Source organism: Nansenia antarctica (genome assembly GCF_963989245.1).
Source record: "Nansenia antarctica genome assembly, chromosome: 10".
Taxonomy (NCBI): domain Eukaryota; kingdom Metazoa; phylum Chordata; class Actinopteri; order Argentiniformes; family Microstomatidae; genus Nansenia; species Nansenia antarctica.
The window spans coordinates 15,951,889-15,974,388 of record NC_137680.1 but is presented as its reverse complement, the minus strand read 5'-3'; the positions used below and the strand labels follow the sequence as shown (position 1 = coordinate 15,974,388).

General features: G+C 50.5%; 1 protein-coding gene across 1 annotated transcript in view; it reads right to left on the bottom strand.

Moving 5' to 3' along the window:
* The window catches only part of vps13b (vacuolar protein sorting 13 homolog B), a gene marked incomplete at its 5' end in the record, with an annotated part of 281,095 nt that overhangs the window by 45,415 nt on the left and 213,180 nt on the right, over positions 1 to 22,500 (bottom strand). The window contains 5 exon segments of the mRNA XM_080541013.1: positions 1,067 to 1,263; positions 7,044 to 7,228; positions 8,308 to 8,518; positions 9,718 to 9,920; positions 18,074 to 18,457. Of these exon segments, the coding sequence (XP_080397139.1) occupies positions 1,067 to 1,263; positions 7,044 to 7,228; positions 8,308 to 8,518; positions 9,718 to 9,920; positions 18,074 to 18,457 (1,180 nt within the window).

Below are 22,500 nucleotides of genomic sequence, written 5' to 3'. Positions count from 1 at the left end.
AAGTTATTTTTTCTGGAGAAAACTGAAGTAAGGCAGATGAAACAGGCGAGTAAAGGAAGGGAATCAATTTTGATCAAAAAGGACAAATAATTTCAACATAAAGGAAATGTACTGTTTGCAGTATGATTATAATGAAATGCAGATGTATATTTAGCTTTGCACTGGATTGGTATTTTTTTTATTTTTTTTGTTCTTCTTTTACATGTTTTCTTATTCCTCCCATTCTGTTCCTCTGGAGCTCTTAAACCCACACAGAATGTGGGCTTGGCAGTTCAGTTACACTAAAAAGCCCCCAAAACCCAGTGAGAGAGAGAGAGAGAGAGAGAGAAAGAGAGAGAGAGAGAGAGCATGAGAGAGAGAAATGGAGCATGAGAGAGAGGTAGAGAGAGAGAGTGTGTGTGTGTGTGTGTCTGTGAGAGAGGTAGAGAAAGAGAGAGAGAGAGAGGTAGAGAGAGAGAGGTAGAGAGAGAGAGAGAGAGGTAGAGAGAGAGAGAGGTAGAGAGAGAGAGAGAGAGAGAGAGAGTCAGACAGAGCTCTCTGTCGAGGTGTAGCTTAGTAGGTCGGCCCTGCCCAGGAAGGTATGAGCCACACCAAAGGGCTTTACTCTCCCGCTTCCTGTGAGCTTCCCCCCCGATTAGATACACTCAAGGTAAGCAGGAAGGAATCCGGATCGGCCCTGACAGGCACTTGGTGTGCTGGGAAATCTCATTAGGTTGATCTGAACAGCTTCCAAGCCCGCTCCCTGCTCCTGCGCTCCAGATGTGGAGCGACACAGTGCAAGCTTTTGTGCTGCAGCGTAGCCCGGGCTGAGCTCTGCCTCACCGGACGACAAACACACACACACACACACACACACACACACACACACACACACACACACACAGGCACGCATGCACGTACACACACGCACATAGAGACACACACGCACAGACAGACACACACAGACTAACACGTGCACACAAATGCACACACACACACACACAGACACACACTCACTCACACACACACCCACCTACCCAGTAGGGGGTATGAGTGCGTGAGGACAGTGCCAAGGCAGCCAGCTCACCTCTGTTCGTCGCTGCCATCCGAGTTGTTGTTCAGGACGACCCTCCAGAGGTCAGAGGCCACCAGCTCCTTCTGCTCATTGGTCAGCGTCACGCTGGGCAGCTGCAGCTCGCAGGCGCTGCTCTCCGATAGGCTGAACTCCCGGTAGGGGACGAAGGCGTGCTGGAGCTCGTCCCAGTACTCCAGGCTACACGGCACCTGCGGAACAACACACACACCCCCCCCGCCGGTCGCACATTAGTACACACATTAGTAATAATATTTTGCGACGTCCATTTCTTTAAAAAGGAGCAAAAAAAATAATCAGGCCTAATTGCCCCTTGTGGCCCCTGCCGAGACTCCCACTGAGATGTGGAGGGGGGGGGAGCCCTGATGTGGATTCCACCTGGCCGCTACGACTTCAGCCCCCGGGCGGGAGAGAGAGAGTGACTGATGATCATCCTCCTCCCCCTCCTCCCCCTCCTCCGTCGTTTACCGGCAGACGGCGTCTCCAGCTGCTCTGCTACTCATCAGCTACCAGAGGAACTCTCTTCCTACTTCATCAGCTACCAGAGGAACTCTCTTCCTACTTCGGGAGCGGTGTCGGGCCCTCCCTCCCGAACCAGAGTATGTGTGCCGTAATTAGAACGTAAAACTAGCAATATTAGCGCTCTTCGGTCAGGAAGATGGATGAAACGTAGTCACGCTGTCTGGCAAGGGGGGGGACCGGTGAAAGGTTTTTGTTCACACGTTTTCGATCACGTCCCTAACGGTTCCGACGCTGTTCCGACGCAGTTCGCAGGCAACTCATCTCCATACGACTCCATGACCGAAGCATAACTTATACCGGGGGGGGGGGGGGGGGTGAGGGGGGAAGCGTTTAGCGACGCAATGTGTCTCGTTTCTCTCACGTGTGTGTGTGTGTGTGGACCGCGCCGTATCCCGTTACCGCGCCACCTGTGCTAGAACCTCGGGTGACGGATTAGAAGTGACGGGGGGGAGCGTCTCAGCGCACCTGAAGGCAGCAGGACAATCCTACCTTGTACTGGTAGAGGGGCTGGACAGGGGCCAAGCTCATGGAACTGTCAACAGGGCTGGAGCTGGGTGTGTGTGTGTGTGTGTGTGTGTGTGTGTGTGTGGGTGTGTGTGTGTGTGTGTGTGTGTGTGTGTGTGTGCGCGCGCGCCCGCACGTGTGCGTGTGTGCATGTACATGTGTGTCCGCATGCGTGTGCGTGTGTGTGTGTGCATGTGTGTGTTAAGGGCTATGGATGAGGTAAGGCAGCTTATGTAATGTGAATGCCACACAGGTTTTCCTGGAACGTCTCATAATTGTACCTGACAGGGTTTTGCACCCGACCGGAGAGTAAAGCCACTGGATTTCCACAGAGAGTTCACAGAATTACATTACAGCGCGGCCAGCTCAATTCTCCAGGTATCTTATATAGTAGATGACGGCATACGGGGGGGCCGGGTGGGTGGGTGATAAATATGGAACACGGAACAGGACTGTACATTTGCATCGGTGCGTTGACATCATTCCTGTTTGACTTTTCTCGCCTTCGCTCCGGCACAGGCCTTGGTGGTGGTGGAGGTGGTGGTGGTGGTGGTGGAGGTGGGGAGGCAGGACAGAGGAAAGCCAGTTCCATCCAGCCAGGCTGTCTGAGGGCCGCGGCCAGGCTGCTGCAGCACCGGCTGGATTAGCCGGGGGAGAAGCACCTGCCTTTGTTGTTGTCTGGACAGTGTCAAGCTGCCCTGCCTGATTGTGCGTCTTATAAACAACGTGGAACCCTGAATAGTTCACATGCCGTGGACACGGACCATGTGGGTTTCCACATCCTGGGTTTTAGTGTGTGTGTGTGTGTGTGTGTGTGTGTGTGAGAGAGAGAGAGTGAGAGAGGCCCTGGCCATGCAGAGTATTTATATATCTGATTTCCCTCTCCGTCACTCATCCATCACTACAGACGTGGCCCTGCAACTCAAGATTCCCCTGAGCTCACACACACACACGGGCCAGCCCAAACCCAGCCCAAACCCAGCTCTAACCCAGCTACGCTCACAGCTCTAACCCAGGTCTATCCCAGGTCTAACCCAGGTCTATCCCAGGTCTAACCCAGCTACGTTCACAGCTCTAACCCAGGTCTATCCCAGCTCTAACCCTGCTACATTCACAGCTCTAACCCAGGTCTAACCCAGGTCTAACCCAGGTCTAACCCAGGTCTAACCCAGCTCTAACCCTGCTACGTTCACAGCTCTAACCCAGGTCTATCCCAGCTCTAACCCTGCTACGTTCACAGCTCTAACCCAGGTCTAACCCAGGTCTAACCCAGGGCTAACCCAGATCTAACCCAGCTCTCACCCAGCTACGTTCACAGCTCTCTCCGCGTTGGCTTTTGTTATTTCTTTGATGTGAACGTCTGAATATTTCCGCCGCTACCTCCGATCACCAAGGAGACAAATTGAATGGACATGGGCCTGAGCAAATGTTTACTCAGGAGATGTAATGAACATTTTCTTAAAATGACTCTTATGTCGTATGACGTCTCAGACGGTCCAATCTACAGTTCCGTTAATAAGTGTGGAAAATCAGGAATGAGACACAGGCTTCGGAGATCTTTTTAGTGCCTTTTGTCTTGACTTTGTAACGCAAAACGCTGAACGTGAAGTTTTGGTGAATGAGGTGTTAAGTTCCTCCAGTTTTAAATTAACCACACGGACACTCATATTTTTACAGCGCATTAAACTGTGACTAATGCAGACCTGCTTGAATGCTGTCCCACTAAAATAATATATATTTTGGCCATCCGATTCTCTCTCTTTCCCTTCTCTCCTTCTCTGAAGTAATAACCGCTGACTCACTTTGTTCGATTTAAGTCCCCGAAAAACGGTCGCATATTTCTGCTAATGAGAACGAGAAATTGGGGGTATAAAAAAGAAAAAAAATATGTGTGTGTGTGGAGAAGCAGAGGGCTTAATAAATGAGGCTCAAAATCATGGAGCCGTTACTCATAACAATGACAGCAACACCAGCTGCAGGGGGATTGGCTGCCACTAAAGGATGGTGGTTCATGTCAGGCCATGTTACCCATGGCAGTGCCATGCTGCACTGGGAGAGTGGGCGTCATGGGGTAGGGAGTTGTGCGGGGGGGGGGGGGGGGGGGGGGTGAGGACACCCAAAGAGGGGAACTCTGGGATTTAAGGGGTGTGATTGATTGAGGGAGGAGGGGGTGTTTCATGAGCCCGAAACCAAAACTCTGAAGTTCAACTCCAACTTCACTATGTCCTTTTTTCCTGAGCGGTAGTGAATCATCACTCCCCATGTTTACTCCCTGGTTCTCAGGCTTAGAGAACCCCACAGAGAGCAAGAAGGAGAGAAAAAGGAAAGAAAGAAAGAAAGAAAGAAAGAAAGAAAGCGGGGGACGGAAAAAGAGAGAGGGAGAGCACCTGCTTATGATTCAGAGGACCACACGGTGGTGAGAAGGTGAGAATGAGTCACCCTCTTCCCCCTTCCTCCCCCCTGCAGGTGGGAACCTCTGGATGAAAGACCAAGGTGCTCTCCTCTCCGTTCACCCCCGACCCCCCCCCCCCCCGACCCACCACCCTCCCTTCGAACCTCCTACTGTATTCCAAAACAGCACGGCAACAACTCGGCTTTGACTAATGGAAGCGGTTTAAATTCCCCTTTGAGATACTGGAACCAGTCGTGAAACCACAACTATTTAAATGCAGGAAATCTTGATTTTATAAAATGTTAATACGATCTACTCTGGGGACAGCGGGGCTGAGCGAACGGCCCTGGCTCGGCTCGGGAAAACTCTCTCCATCTATTCTGAGCTGGGTGGGGTGGGGGTGGGGGGTAAGGGAGGTGGGAGGGGGGGCAGGAGCCCAGCTGTGGTCTGTTCACCTGCATCTCTCCCTCCCCAGGTAGGACAGAGGCCCTGGCCAGAGAATACACACTGAGAGGTTCTGCCTGTCCCCCCGCCCCCTCTCTCTCTCTTCATGTGGCCACATGGTAATTTTAGAGCCCTGAGAAATTACGAGCGCCTTCTCCCCCCCACCCCCCCTCCTCCTCTTCTCCCCGTCCTTCATGAGAAGTAAATGAAATTCCTTCGGAGCAAACGGAGCCATTACTGTTTTTGGACTTTTATTACTGCATTTCCGTTCCCTGTAACTGGACTTTTTCGGCCTCTGAGAAATCAAATGAAAAATGAATTAATTGAGTCGTTTTGAAGTTTCATATAAAGAAAAGCAAATAAAATTGTTGAGCGCCAGGGACTGAAATCAATTATATCTGGGATCACAATGAGCTGGCTAATGACAAAGGGATATATTCAAATACCCCCCCCCCCCCCCTTCATGACTGGCTTACTGATGCATGAGCAATCGTATGAAAATGTGAGGCAAGCAGGGCTGTGTGTCAGATCTGTAAAACAGATCCGATGTCTCATAATTACTCAACAATCACTTCTTTTAAAAAGCACTGAGACATGATATTGTATTCCACTGTGTTGCAATTTTTTTTACTACTAAAGCAGGCTTAATATACAGTATATTATCCAAATGTGTTTTTCATGGATATTAAAAACAATACTGAACACGCTAGTTGCTTTAGCCTATCCCCAGCTCCACAGAACCATCGCTGGCCCACAGGCGGGAGGGGGGGCCTCCGTAATGGATGGTGGGGGGAGCCGCCCCCTTTCAGCACCTTCCTCGATGGATGCCTGACACCTGACTTCCTTTAAAAGACTTGTCAGGAGAGACATCGTCCTGCCAGACAGAGTGAGGGAGATGTGGAAACCACATGTTCATCACAGGCCCCCCTCCAGTCTCACCCCCCCCCCCTCCCCCCCCCACACACACACACTACTCCAGTCTCATCTCCCCCGCCTCCCCCCCTGCCTCGTCCATCTCCTGACTGACAGGGGATCCGCCACTGTCCCGTGGTGGGGGGGGCGGACAGGGAGGGTGGGAGGGGAGGACGGACTGGGATGAGCAGGAGAGAGGGGGGGCCAAACAGCTCCCTGTGTCTCCTGTCAGGCCCAACGCGGCGTTCCAGCAACTCTCCCGTTTCGTCGAGTGACGAGAGAAATCTCCTCCCTGGGAGAAATACATTTCACAGGTATCCTCTTACAAAGGCACCAGTGAGCATCACCTAGCACCCCCCCCCCCCCAGCCTCCCCCTACGCCCCCTCCTCTCCACCCCACCACTACTGTAACATTATGCATCAGAGAGCCAATCATCTTGTGGGCTGTGAGCTCGTTTATAGACTTCACAGCTGCGGCGCTCCGGAGCGGTGGCCAAACATCTGCAACACCTTGTAACCTTTCAGTGTCTCTGCTTGGACACATGGAGCAGTCGGGGGAAATGATCGAGATGAGATGATTGAAGGAATCCAGTAGTGCGCAGGCGGGCGGTGTGCTTCTGCTGCTGGAGAAAGATATGTGTGTCGTCCCCCCCCCTCCAACCCCCAAACCCCCCCCCCCCCCTCCCCTCTCCTGTGGAGGCCCCCGCAGACCCTGCAGCCATGCAACAATGGCTGCCAAGATATAACCTCATCTAGGGCACAGGAACCTGGGTATTCACACTACTGAGCGAGAAATGATTTCGGCAGCTGTCGGTGATGCTGTTGTGTATTACGCGTGTTCAAAAAAATAAAAACAGGTGGTATGTCGAAGGGTCTCTGTCATTCAACGGCGTGTCTGAAACCGCAGCGTGCTTATTTTCAGAAGGCGCAGAGGGACGACCGTCGTGGCAGCGCGCCCGACCGTACAACAACCACTTCATCTTTACTCCCTCCCTCCCGAGAACTAATATGAATTTGGGGGGGGGAAATGGAGAAAGTGATATGTGGCTTCCTTTCCCATCCTAACCCCCCCCCCCCCCTCCCCCTCCTCCCCTCTCCTCCAGCCCCAAACCTCCCTCTCTCCCCCATAACCCTCCCCTCTCTCTCTCGCCCCCACCCCCCCCCACCCCCTCCTCCTCCAGTGGTGTGTCTACCAACCTGCAGCACGTCCCCCAGGTCGGCGGTGCTGATGTCCGGGTCCTCTGTGGTGTTGAAGGGGACGGGGGTGATCCTGACGAAGGTCAGTACCCGGGGTTCTGGGTAGCGCCACAGCATCACCCCCGGGCTGTCGTCTGTCTCGTTGTAGAACACCACCTCGTAGGAAGCCGGAAGCTTCTGAGAGGCTGCGGGACAGAGACACAGGAAAGAGGGAGGGTTAGTGGTCAGACCTAGGACTGTTCTGTAGGCCTATAGACAGACTGGAGCTGAGATACTGCAGAGAAGGGTGGCTGTATGCTTTGAGCAGTCGTGCTGATGTTAGTCATGGCTGTTGTTTGGGATTTAAGTCCTTTGGAAAATGGTTCATGTTTATTTGAGAGAAAGTCAAGCGCGGAATTGCTGCTTTGCTTGTCCCCCAAGGGAGCAAACACAGGGTTTCTCGTTCCAGAAAATGTGTTCTAGGCCGTCCTATTTGACTGTAGCTTATTTGCCTTTCATGTGAAGCGATCTGCAGCCCACTTGAAGGTGAACAATATATTGTTTTCACAGTCGCGCGGCTTTTGTTTGCTGTGTCGTGGATGAGGAGAGCTGCTTTCATGCTTTTGTTTTCGTTCGTGTCCATTTGAACCGGCTTCTCCGGAGAGTCCCAGCTGTTCCCCACCTTGCCTCCCAGGGCACCGCGCTCACTGTGCTCCCACTAACTCTCCGGAGCCCCGTGCCCCTGTTCACAACATGTTGCAAACAGATCCCCTTTCCTCGTTTACTACTGGAAAGCCTCCTTCTTTAAAGAAACAGCCGTATTAAATGCATCAAAGCCCGTTGGAACAATGCAACAAACATAGCCCGGTGGAGAGCTTGACCACAGCTGACAGGGGGAGATAGCTTACAAGGCATGGGAAAGGTTTGATCTGCCTCATGCGTGCGTACATGTGCGTACAGAGGACGGTCCTCTGCCCAGGGAGGTGCACAACAAACACTGCTTCCCTCTAGAGTGGAACCAGGCAGGCCGCGTCTGTCTCTCTCACGGAGACCACAGCACCCCATGGTGTTTGTTATTCCAACTGACCGGTGCTTTTTCTTCCCCTGACTTATGTGTTGTTATCAATCAGACTCCGGACTCATTAGCTGACATGGCGGAGCGTCATATGTGGTTTTCGAAACCACATGACTCCCCCCCCCCCTAATTCTGTGGTTTGTTTTTTGGGGGGATATTTGTTGTGTTTTTGAAACGTTGCCATATTGATTGCGGTGCTTGATGGATTACCTGAGTCCTGGATGTACTGGAACAGGCCGGTGCGGAGGTCGTCTGAGCTGTGCTCCGTCCTGGGGGAGGCGGGCCCCGGGGAGGGGGGCGGCGGGGCGTCACAGGGTCTGTCCTCTGGCCCCGTCTCTGCTGCTCCGCCCTTCTGGAGGTAGGCCTGCAGATGCTCCTGTACCAGCCTCAGACAGTTCAGATGCTCCTGTCCCCAGAAGACCTGCGGGGAGAGAGAGGCAGGGTCACCCTTGTCGTCAGATGGAGCCTGCCGGCTTAACCAGCGGTATTCCCCTTTTCCCATGAAAGCCAGTCTAGGGTTTGGCTGGAAGGGCAGGAATCTCTGAGTCAAAAAACACTTCACACATGGAGCTCGCGCTGGTGGATTGTGACTAAATCGAAAAACAGGGAAAATACGGGGGATTTTTCAGGTTTTTCGAGACAGATCGGAAGGAATTCCAGTGGTTTTTGTACAGGATTTGATTGAAACCCCACAAACGCCCATATTTGCAAAAGGAAATGTATGATTCTGTATTAAGTGTTGAGTAGCGACTGATCTTTCTGTTAATGGCACGCAATAAAAGCATTATGGAAACCAAGAGGTTTTTCCCTGAAGTAATGTGGAATACTAGTAACGCACACACAGTCATACCAAAAGGGACTTTTCTGTGTGCGTTATGTAACATTCCACCTCCGCACACAGCTGGCACATTTTTACATTTTAAAATAACTAAGGTAACCATAAAGATAACCATAAAATAACTACGGTAACCATAAAGATAACCATAAAACAACTACGGTAACCATAAAGATAACAATAAAAATAAGGGGCAGATAACCTAAGAGGGTTGAATTCCTAGTAACAGTGAATTAGGGTACAGGTTTGACTGTATATAGGGTTTCAAAAATCCTGTAAGTTTGGGCAACTTTCCGATAATTTCCAAAAGTTTCCATATGGAAAGTTTCCCAAACTTAGCAATCCTAACTGTATTCATCCCACAGTGAGGACCAACACTGAGTGCAATGACCTGATGCACCAATAAAGGTATCAGCCAACATCCTAATAACATAAATTAAATAATAAATATATACAAATTAGTTACCTAGAAACTGATCAACGCTACTCACACACCACGATGACATTGTAACAACAGGAACAACATCTTTCATCATCATCATCATCATCATCCTTGTCAAGGAACTCATCTATGACAAGACAAGCTAGTCTACCTCCTCCCCTTCTCTGCGTTTAGAACACCAAAGGCTGAGGAGATGGAGAAGGTTTAGAACACCAAAGGCTGAGGAGATGGAGAAGGAGTGAAGATGGGAACACCAGTTCACTGGAGGTCATTGGAGGACAGGGAGAGAGGACTGAAGCTACGGCAGGGGGGAAGGATGCGATGACATGGGGGAACACGTCACCTGCAGCAGACCCCCCTTCAGGTCCAGCAGTAGTTTGGGAGCCCCCGGCTCTGGCCCGGGACTGCCGCTGTGCCGACACCATTTGGCCTCCAGGGCGGCGCTGCAGGAGAAGGGTCCCAGCAGCAGGCGACTGCGGTCCTTCAGCCCCGTCCTCAGCAGCGCGTCCTGCAGCTCCAGCAGCAGAGAGGCGGCATGGACTGGGTCTAGAGAGGGATCACACAGAACGTACACATCGTCAGGATCACTCCGGCCCTCCAACATGTGCTTCTCCACTGGCTTAAGACTAGACAAGGCTCTGTTTACTTCTTCAAAGGCCCTGGCAGAGCTGGCAGACGGACACAGGGATTCTAATGTACCCTGTGTGCAATTGTGTGTGAACATGCACAAAAACAAATCCTACCCTGGGAGCATAACGTTCAAGATGCTGATTTTTTAAACATAGCTTTGTAAATACCAGAGATTAGAGAGAGAGAGAGAGAAAGAGAGAGAGAGGGAGAGAGAGAGAGAGTTAGCAACAGGAGAGAGGGGAGATTCACCGTCCAACCTAATGAAAAGCAGAGGCCCAGTCATTCACAAAGTGAGCTGTGAGGGCCAGACAAACACTGGTAAACAAGGACAGTGCTAAGTCTCCGTCTCTCTAAGTCTCCCATCCGGCCTCTGACAGGAGAGTGGTGGACCTCGGCTACGATGGCCCGCTGAACTCATAAATCTCCATAAAGCCCCTCCACCACTCGCTGACATGAAAGTGCTCCTCTGGTCAGCAACACACTTGGACGCTCTTTCCTGTATGAGTAATATGTCCTGAGAACAAACTCTTTTAATGGGCCTTTAAACTGCGCCTGAGAACCAGAGAGCAGGGACCAGGGGAGCTCATGCTAAGCTCCACCACTTGTTTTGGTCCTGCTGTTTACAATAACCAAGGGCTTTGCCTTGCTTTCATTTTGGACGATGGCCTTGTTCTGACAGAACGGAGACAACAGACACGGAACGAAGGGAGCTCCTCCCCGCGGTTGGCGAGGAGCCCCAGAGCAGAGCTGCGCCCCCAGAGCAGAGCTGCGCCCCAGAGCAGAGCTGCACCCCAGAGCAGAGCTGCGCCCCAGAGCAGAGCTGCACCCCAGAGCAGAGCTGCGCCCCAGAGCAGAGCTGCGCCCCAGAGCAGAGCTGCGCCCCAGAGCAGAGCTGCACCCCAGAGCAGAGCTGCGCCCCAGAGCAGAGCTGCACCCCAGAGCAGAGCTGCGCCCCAGAGCAGAGCTGCGCCCCAGAGCAGAGCTGCACCCCGGGGTCGCTACACAGCCCAGTCAGAGCGGAGCGGCACCCCAAGGTGGGTAAACAACACAGCACAGAGGAGGAACATCTGATTACAAGTAGTAAATCTGTGATTGCAATAGTAATGTTATTATAATGTTAGTATTAACATTACGTTTCATATTCCGTCGGTGATTGCTTTGTAATTGCAATCGTAACAAAGTTGTTTGTGTTATTACACAAGTTGAACACAGACTGTTTCTACGTTTCCACTTTGGGTAGTAATAAAACAAACTTTGCTCAAGTACACCATATAATCATCTATAACTATAACCATATAATCATCTATAACTATAACCATATAATCATCGATAACTATAACTATATAATCATCTATAACTATAACCATATAATCATCTATAACTATAACTATATAATCATCGATAACTATATGTAGAGCAACACAATGTTGGTAGAGAGGCAATTCAATGTAAAGTGTGAGAATCTGACAGGCCAGTTGACCTGACTACGTTTTTTACTGGTGTCCATAAGACACACTCCAGAGTTTCCCATGCACAGCAAGCAGGCTTTTAAACAGTAGATACTGTTTTATTCTCCTGACGACTCCTCTAATTGCGCTGGGCATGAGGAGAGGGGAACTCCCTCGCAGGCCTCGCTCTGTGGATATCACCGGCCCGTCCCAGCAGGGTTCTGGCCTAACTGGCCCGTACTCGAGTTCTTCCACGATGTGTCATTTATTGCACAGCTGACCACAGCAGCGCACGCATCGTTGTGTAAAAACGCAGCTGCAGTGATGACAATCTTAATAATATCACTAATTGGGAGTGGTTTAAGAGGGGGGAAAAATCTGCGCTCCTCGCCAAACGTGATGACCAAATGCGTGTCCCCAGAGACGCCGCTGCGGAGCGGTCCCAGTACGCCCCTGGTTGCACTTCTGATCCGGTGCCACAGGCAGAGAGAGAGAGAGAGAGAGAGAGACAGAAATAGCCGTTAAAATTAGTACTGTCCACAGCGGGAGCGGAGCTCGTATTCCGGCATTCCAGCAAATTATCATGTGGTCTGGGGGGGAGAATGCCGGAGTAACGGCAGTAAATTGCCCTCGGACTCGGAGCTCCGTAGTTCTGGTTAGACCGTCGAGTGTGGACGCGTGAGTCGAACGGACAGCCGGCGACCATCCGATCCTCGGCGGCCTGCACACACAGAGGCTACGCTGACCCTGGCACACAGAGAGGCGAGAGAGAGAGAGAGAGAGAGAGAGAGAGAGAGAGAGAGAGAGAGAGAGAGAGAGAGAGAGAGAGAGAGAGAGAGAGAGAGAGAGGGAAGCTTCCTGAATTTCATTTAATATTCCCAATCACTAAATAGTTTTGCCACATGGTTGAAATCAGATCCTCTGGCAAGAAGAGCCTCCTCTGTGGTCATCCTTAAGAGCATTAACGCATCTCTCTCTCCCTCTCTCCCTCTCTCCCTCTCTCCCTCTCTCCCCAGCACCAGAGGACCAGGAGGCCTCGGCCTGGCCTGTGTAGAGTTAGAGCAGGGGACGTAGGGACGTGTAGCAGGCTGCGATTTCTGGACATGACGGCAACATCCCACTTTACTGCAGGCAGCCTGGCTGGAGGTGGGGGGAAACACAGCCAGGGGCCTGGTCCTAAAACGCTCACTTCACTTCAAACACACAGCTACAGTTATTGCTCTAATCCATTACAAAGCGAACACAACTTCATTTCACTTTTATTGGTGGTGGAGCGGGGTGGGGGGTGAGGGTTGCTTTTACACATTTTCTAGCCAGGCGTAATCCAATTTTATAGTCCAGGCAAGTTGCGGGCCATGTTGATGTTGTTGTTTCTTTGTGAGTCAGCAGGGTTCACTTCTAGTTCAGTTTGACATGGAGCAGAGGTAGTTGGGACGGTGTACATGAGAATAAGACAGAAAAACCAAGCTGAATCTAAAGTCTATTGTCTTATTTAAGATCTAGAGTACTTGTGCTTTAGCATGTCCGTACGCTCTAATCTAGATGGATGCACCATAGCGTCTCTAACTGGACACGTCGTTTGTCTTACTGTACTGTACGTTCTTCGCTGTAGGTGTTGAAATCCAAGTAGAAGAAGCGTCGCCTGTGATCCCAGAGTGAACATGAGAACGCTCTCTAGACGCCACCGTGAACCATGGGGGCGTCCCATATGGAAAAGCCATAGACGCACGCGCGCGCACCCACACACACACACACACGTGTGCACATGCACACACGTGCACACACGTGCACACGCACGCACGCACGCACACACACACACACACACACACACACACACACACACACACACAGACACAGACACAGACACAGACACAGACACAGACACAGACATACACATACACATACACATACACATACACATATACATACATACACACACACACACACACACACACACACACACACACACTGTACCACTAAAGGGGCAGCTGTTGTTATGGGGGTATTCGAGGTGGCTCCGTCTTTCTTCAGTTAATGTGTTTTGAGTTTGGAAAACTATCTCACTGGGAGGCACGGCTCCCAAGGAAATGAAACGGATCCTGGTGGAAGGAGCCAGCCTCTCGCCATCGAACCGAAGGCAGCAACTGTATGTGATCAACAGAGCGGGGGGGGGGGGGAGGGGGCTTTAAGGTAATCCTGGGGGGCATACAGTATCCGTGCGTGGGCGACGGCGGCACAGCGGGACGGTAAGCTCTGTGCGATGGGACGGCGTGGACCGCGGGGTGTCCTGTGTCTCGCCACCCTGAAGGCTGAGCTAACTGCTCTGCTATCTTGGACGGGAGACCGGGGCCGCAGCTCAGCTCACACCCCGCCTGATATACGACCGTCTGGCAGATAACTGGTTCCTACTCGTGACAGGAGCAAATGGAAATCATTTTGATTTGAAATACATCTTTGGCTAATCACAGAATCCGGTTTGATTTAGGATGTCGGTTTCTCTCTGGCAGACGTTATCTGACCACCACGTACATAATTCATCCTCCCGCCTTAACAAACTGCAATCAATTAAGGAGGGTCCTGATAGAATTACCAAACTCCCGAGAACAGCCCCCAAGTCTGTTTTGTCCCGGGGCAAGCTGAATGTGATACAACGCTATCTCCTGCCTATAGGGACACTCACCAAAATGACTACAACACACAGAGAGGAATGTTCCATGTCAGACAGAAGCAATCACTCATGAGCGGAAAAGGGCTAAACAGCTCTTTTGCAGAATCATCATTCTAAACGATCCTACAGTGAAATCGTGGGTTTACTGTAGGTTGTTGGTTATTCTTTCTTGTTCAGTACTCTTGCCTCTAGACTGCAGTGTAGTATGCAGTGTAGTAGTATACGCTATATTATTATATTTATTTTAGGTTATTATTTTTTTCTGAGTGTGGTAGTTTTCATTTTATTGGACAGAGATAGTGCAGATAGACAGGAAAGTAAGAAAGAGAAGGCATGTCAGCAGGGCATGGGCCGGATTCAAACCCATGCCGACATGAGCGTTATATGTGCATTGTAGACCACTGGACCACCCGACCGGGCCACAGTATATACAATATTCCGAGTTACATTGTCTGGCTCTGTGAGATACCTCTGTAGTTAAACTGCTTCTCTTCATGGTGTACATGCACGTTGCTGTTGGTACAGTAATTGCACTCAAGCCTTCTTGCTATCCACCCAACTCCTCCAGTCTCCTTTATTAAACATATTACTACAACATCGGTCTCTGTCTCGGCTCAGAAACCATATGTATTAGCAACTTTCACCTTGTTTGAGTTTTTTTTTCTTCAAACACAATTCTCTTATTAATACTGAAAAAAAATCTACAGTAAGTTGAGCTTGCCAAAACACAGCAGGGTATGTTTCCAAATATAAATCTTTTCAATTTCAGCTCTGCCCTGCTTTCCCTTGCTATTGAAACAAATTAATATGATTAATAGAGGAGAATGGCTTTCTTTAACCAGAATAAACAAACTGACATAATCGTAATTCAAAACGCCAGGCTCTGCGAAACAAAATAACACATGAAAAAAGCCATAAATAATTAATGGTAGCATTTTCGCTTTGTTCCCTGGGCAGAAGTTTTCCTTTACAAGTCTAGAGGAGTAAATCACTGTCAGGGGTCCTGCATGGGGCTGGGGATGGTGGGGTGGAGGAGGGGTCCTGTATGGGGCTGGGGGGGGGCTCCTTGGGCAGGTCCCTCTGACGGCTAGCTGAGAGATTAGGGAGGGTCTTGTTTCAGGGACCCAGGGACATCTGTTCTTTCCTCTTCTGTTTTTTTTTCTTTCTTCTTCTTCTTTACTTCATTGAACTATAAATGCACCTCCACCTTGGGGACCGTCGGGAGGAATTTAGGTTCCACTGCTTTTCATTATCACGAGATCCAGTAACACACTTCACTGTCAACTTAATCCCCTTTTACTCCATCTTTTCACTGGCAGAGGTATGCCATGACTACGTATAAAACCCCCAGATGTTCCCTGGGCGGACAAGGTCTTCACCTCACCGTGGGCTGGCTTTATGCTGCTTCTGACAGGGTGTCAGAGGAGACGCAACCAAGACCTGCCCCCCCCCCCTCTCCCTGGGACCTCAAGTCTAGTCTCTACTCTCGCTCTCTCTTTCTCTCCATTCCCCCCGCGTCCCGCTCTCCCATGCCCCCGGTGGCATCCTTTGGGCTGCAGTCGTCCATTAATCTATTTCTGCCATTGAGGGCCAACAGAGAAATGGTAGGCTTTCCTGTCTCCAATCACTCATGTACAGCCGTTCCCTTGTGTATAATTCTCACTGAGTTATGGAGGCAACCTTAACTGTAAAATGCACGTATGGGAACCCCTACCTTTATAATCATAGAATTCCAAGGTATCTGTTTCTGAGATCTGAACCTGAGCTACTACAGCACAAACTACACCAGTGGATGTATTCATCTGTTTGTCATCTGAGACATTAATCTCCATTTCCATGAAAAAAATCTAATAATTTTTTTTCTGAAAAACACCATATTTGTTAACTGCAGTAGTAGGTACATATCTAGGAATTAAGTTAACAGTCTAGAAAACGATTTAAATCACGTAAAAAAAACGTAATTTTAGCTGTAAGACATAACAGAAAATGTTGAATCTGAACACAGAGTTCTGTTGCTCTTGTACCTCGGGCCTCAGGTGGGCTGACAGTGTTTTCTACGAGCTGCCACACCCCCATGATGTCATATCCATCCACTCGTCAATCAAAGCGGAGGCCAGACATCAACACATCCTGCTACTCTGAGGCATTAAAGAATGCAGTGAAAGTGATCTCACATGATAAACTTCTCCTCCAATAATCCCACATGACGACGGCATTAGCTTTCTAGCACTTCACTTCACAATCATTTCTTTAATCCCTTGTGCGAAAAAAAAAAGGGGAAAAAATAAAGAAAAAGAGAAAAGCGAGAAACTAAAGAACCCTCTGAACTGTTGCTTCATGCTGATGTGGGCCCTGATGACCGATGCACCGAGGCCACGGAGCTCCTCACTCAGTGGAGAGTGAAGGAATGCGGCACCGGGGTTCAATAAACACCAGAGACTCCTGTAACCAAACCCAACGGACGCTGTGTTTATAGTAAACAACAAGAGAGAACACATAGTGATAAATCTCTGTTAGACAGCGGCGATGTTGAGAAGGCTATGGGCTAAAAATAGTCATGTGAAACAAGGGGGGGGGGGGGGGGGTTAGCTTTCATACGAACACAATTGTCTCTCCTCGTTTGCTAGTTTTTCCATTGTTTTGCAGGCAGAGTGTTTTCAACTGTGTTTATCAAAGACAACACATCAAACGACAATGAGAGCTGAAAAGCTGGTGAAAATCAGAGCGGGGCCGCAGCGTCAAGTATTGTCTCATTGTGGAGTTATGTAGATTCAAGTAAACAAGTGCAAATTGTTGAGGTTTTAATTAAATTAAATTAATTCATTTTATCTGAAGTAACCCTATATAATAACATCTGTATAACAGATGCATGCGTTTAAGAGCCCAACTTCGGTCCGTCTCCGCCCACCTACTCCCCCCCCCCCCCCTCTGCTCTTGTGGTAAAGAGAATGGAAGTGAATCTGTGTTTCCAGATCCGAGGACAGCGTATTACCCATCCCATGCTGTTGCCTTCAGGTTGACAATGCCAGCATTTATCTTGGGCCCACCGGGGCAATGATAAAGAGTGGGCTTTGGTCCCGAAACCAACAAAAACATCTCACTGTACTGTTTAGTGACAGAGCCGCTCTATGTGCGAATGCAAAAACAATGCTGCGGTTGTTTTTGGCCGATGGCGGCTTTACGTACGTACATACAGAAGAAATTATATTGGAAGCGAGCGCTTTGGTTTTTCTCAACGTCTCTCAATATAGCATACGTAACCTTGACAAATCTGTTGGAGACATAAAAACACCACATGTTAATCAATAAACATGGAAACAGCAGAGCTAAATTCAGAGAGAGAGAGAGAGAGAGAGAGAGAAAATTAGCCACTCCTGAACCACAGCAGCGTTTCTGTTAATTGACTTCTACCTCTCTCTGGCCAACACGCTGGAGGACATGGGATCTCGTTTGAACAGGAACAGGTCATTCTTTCATGGTTACGTCGTGGTTACGGGCTAGAGCACACATGACAGTGATGCAACGTGGGATGTTTCCTGCGCTCTATCAGGCAGACTTTGTTGTGGCTTACCGCTGAGATATTTCCCCTCCCAGCAAAAAAGCCTGGAAGGTCAGATGACAGGGGTTTGGATTTCCTTATTGGGGTTCATAAAAACAAAACTCTGGCTTTTCGGGGTCAAATCATGGGCTGGGGGTGTCTTTCAGGTAATAGCGCGGTGGCTCTGCTTTCAAGCCCTGCCTCTTTGAGTATCCCTCAAAGGACTGGGGTGGAGGGAACCTGGAGTTGCCCTGAGACAACGTCAACTGTGGATATCCCTCCTAGGCTCTAAGTTGAATGTGAACGTTGTGGGGCTTCGACCACACTGGGAACCCCCGGCCTTGAAGTGCTTGAACAAAATGGAGCTGAAGTTTTCTAACAGTGAGAAAACACTGAGCAGAAATAAGAGACTCACCGTCCAGCTTGGGCCCGGCCTTCATGTTGAGGCTGCCGGTCATGGCCGACACGGACCAGGTCACGCTGGGCCGGGCCGGGTGGGCCTCCGTCTCCATGACGACCACGATCTGGGCCGTGCGCAGGGACACCTTGTGGAAGGGCGCCAGGGTCTTCAGGGCGCTGTCCCTCCCCAGGGCAGAGGGGGGGGCACCGTCTGAGCGAGGGGGGGTCCGGGGGGCGGAGGCCCGGCCGGGGGAGGACTGAGGGGTGGCGGAGGAGGAGGGTCTGCTGGGCTCCCAGAGGGCCTCGGGGACAACCTTCCTCAGGTAGGCCTTGGCCTGCTCCAGCTTGGCCAGCGTGGGGTTGACTTTCAGGGGCCGGGAGAGCTCTACGTTCAGCTCCGCTGTAAACCAGGAGAAAGAGGGGGGAGAGGGAGAGAGAGAGAGAGAGAAAGAGAGAGAGGGTTTCAATATAGGGTGTTCAGGAAGGTGTTGACAGAGGAGCTTTATTAATGAAGTAAAAATTACCCTCTACGTTCTTTACAGATGTTGTCGAATGTAAGCTTTACTACTTTACTGAATGAACATCCACTGTATAACAATTAATCATTGTTTATGGGGGGTGGGGGGGGGGGGGGGGTTGCATAAGGGGAGCTGTCAGTTTGAATGAGGAGAGGGAGTTCCTAGCCAATGGGTCACTCTACACTCACTGGGTTTCCTGGCCCGGGCCCGGCCCCTCCTTCTGATGGGAGAAGCTCACCGTTACCAACATTTATGAAGTGGAGACTGAAGTACCGTACGGCAGGAGAGAGACTGGAATGTCTTTGGACAAGTGATAAAAACATGACTTTACTGCTCTTGTACAATGTTTCCTCACTGTGTGGTGATATACTGCACAAACATACGACACTCTCTCTCTCTCTCTCTCTCTCTCTCTCTCTCTCCTCCCGTCTGGGCGCTCTGTGGAAGCGCTGCATGCACTATGTGCACTCTGTCTGTGTGTCTGTGTGTGTGTGCGACAGTGAGTGTGAAAGAGAGATTGTATGTGTGTGTGTGTGTGTGTGTGTGTATATATAATAATAGAGGCATACAGTATTCTATTATCATAACCTTACTGAAGATACAGAATACTAATCTGATACGGAGCAGCAGGCTGCTGATCATGATCTTGTTTTAACCCTTGAGACGCTGGACCACATCTAAGACAGGCTTATGGGCTTTGAACTCATCGCCATCTAATCACCGAGAGCCTCGCATGCAAAGACCTGCTAAAGCCCAGCTGGTTGGCTGTCACCGCCGACGTGTCTGGAGGCGCGGAGCATAGTCCGTTTAACACAAACTGGCTGATGTTAGCATGCTAACGTGACACGGCGGAATAGAGCCCCTTTTCTCCCCGCCAACTATAAACCCTACGTCTTTCTCTGCGTTCGGTTCGGGCCTTCAAACACTCCACTGAAATTTACACAGACAGACGAATTAACTCACGCTTTTTACACCGCTTCCATTATCCCATTTTTCCACTTTGTCATGATGAGGCGGGAATCTGACCTCCTCCCCCTTCCTCAACCCTCAACCCCCCCCCCTGCCACCCCCTCCTCCCCCCCAAACAACTGCAGCTGTTTTTCGTGTCCTCATCAAGGCATCCATGCTGAGTGGATTTAAGGCTTTAGCAGTCTCCTCCACAGGTAAAAGCACAAGCGGACATGTGGCGGAACGCAGCCAACAGAAGCACATGCCTCCTGCCCACTGCTGTCTCATCTAACCCAGGGGAAGTGAGGCCGGAGGGGGGACGGGTTAAGGAGGTGGGGGGGGGGGGGGTGGCTGGACGGAGGAGGATGAGAAATCTGCTGTGCAGTGTAGCTTATCATTTCCAGTTCAGTTATCACCAGGAAACTTTCCAGCGGCGAAAATAAATAGCTCATGTGCTGCTCATCTAGTCCTTTTTTCCCTCTCCCCCTAACCATGTAAAGCTGTTTCGGATCACCTTGGAGCGGGCCTGGCCTATCCCGGCCCGGCCTGGCCGCGTACGGAGGGAGAGAGCTGCTTCTGATTAGGGGGGGGGGGGGGGGGGCCCAGCTCCACGGGAGGCACGGCACTTCTGCAGGGGATTTTATTACCTTTTTAATCTGTCAGCTGTCCACCTGTGCTGTTTAAGTGGCTTGAGGGATGCTACCGATACGACTGGCTGAACCCAGGTGAATGGTACACTGGCCCACCTTTTATAGGAGAGCCAATGCGCTGCAGGAGAATCTGGATTTCAGATCGTTTAAAAAAAGTTGTAAAAACAGTATATTACATTAGTTTTTTTTTAAATAAACGATTTCTGGGTGTATTCTGTTTGTTCTCAATGGCCTAGAGCCCAGGACTTTCACTGATGCAATTAGTGATACAATAACTGCTGAAATTGAAATCTCATTTTGGTAACTTAACACACTGTGCGCTACGATACATAAATAATAGCGCCGCATTCATCATCGGACGACATTTCGACTGTGACAGTTCTGAGGTTACACATAGAGACATTTCCTCACACTTGTCTTGTATGAATCATACTACACAGTCCTCGAGGAGAGCTCTCTCACTTTCTCCCTGCCTATTGACACCAGCGCCGAGTGGAGCGAGCTGGATCCCTTTAGATGAACTCTGCAGGACCTCTCCCTCAGGGCCTCCAGAGAGAGAGAGAGAGAGAGAGAGAGAGGGAGAGAGAGAGAGAGAGAGAGAGAGGGAGAGGGAGGGAGAGAGACAGAGTAGGGGCCACAGCAGGCGTCCAGTCCCCAGATCGCCCTCCCGTTTCGCCAGCCCACATCTGTGTAGCCCCCCCCCCCCCTCTGCTCTGTCCAACGTTCGTCGGAGCAGATCATCTTTTATGGTGATGGAACGGTGTCAAAAGATGAATCTTTTGCAGAACCCTAATAAAACAAAACGCTCAGCGTTATACGGCCACATGTACATCCGTGTCGTTATTCTCAGTTCAGTTCTTAAAGAACTCGGGGGGTGTTAGCGGTCGGCCTCCGCGGAGCTCCATGTGTTTCCAGTCTTCAGGTCGAGGAGGTAAGAGGGAGATGAAACCAAACCTCAACAACAAAACACATCATCACTATTTACAAGCAAAGATGGACTTATAAGTCCTATAGGCCGAAGCTGCAAATCCTTCTTTGATGGCTCTTAAATCCCCCCCCCAAAAATACCGAACCGAATATGATACCATGATAAAGACCTCTCACTCCCCGCGTACTGGGGGGTTCCACCTCTTTAACACTTTACGTCCGTCTCCTACAGATTATCCAGAGAGCACCATCGGCCTCTTAACTGGCCTTACCGCCACGTTTAAGTTGTTACCTTCAAAGGTAACTTACCGAAGCTTACCGTTGCGCCGGGATGAGGGGAAAAATAACTATAATACAAACGCGGAAATATCGATTAACGAGAGAAAGGTGGTGGCACTTCCGCCAACTGCTGTGGGATATCAAAAGAGGGCCTTGTTCTGGGGGGGGTGGGGGGGGGGGTGACGTGTGCAAAACGGGTGTTTTTATTAGGAACACCTTCGCTTCAATCAAAGACCTATACACTCCCTCCTCACGGAGCACTGTCAGAGGCAGGCCAGGAGACAGGACCAACCCCCAGAGGTGGAATGGCTTTCACATACCTTTAGAGTCGGGGCCTAATCTAAACAGGCTGACTGGGGCCTTCTCAGGTGTCAGCCTCCATTAGCTCTGGCTAAACTGGGGAGATCAAGGTCTGACACTGCTCGGGCGCGCACACACACACACACACACACACACACACGCACACACAGGCGCGCACACACAGAGACACACACACACAGATACACACTCACACATGGGCACACACACACACACACACACACAGACACACACACACACACACACACACACACACACAGACACACACGCACACAGACACACACACACAGACACACACACACACACACGCTCGCGCTGCCGCTACGGCAGAGGAGGAGGGAGATCAAACACGCCGGTCGCCCAGGTAACCGTGCCTTCTTCTCGGGCGTGGGGGGGTCACGTGTGAAGAACCCTGGTCTGAACCCTGAGGAGGGGAACCACAGTTTGGGTCTCCCCCCCGCCTCCCTGCAGCACTGTGCTCTCACCCCCTCCTAGCTTTGATGTCTCTGAGACACTCTCACACTTGTGGGTCCAATGTGGGCCAGCGTGGTAAGAAGTAGAAGTAACACACACACACACACACACACACACACACACACACACACACACCAACCACCACCACCCCTCCTCGTCTTCTCATGCCACCTGGGAAGAAGAGGGGGGGTGGTGGTGGTATGTGTGTGTGTGTGTGTGTGTGTGTGTGTGTGTGTGTAAGGGGTAGGGAGTTTCCCTTGTCCTCCTCCTGGCTTCACACTAGGGAGGCTGGCGTCAGGTAAAGGGGGGCAGAGACGTGTGACTTCAAT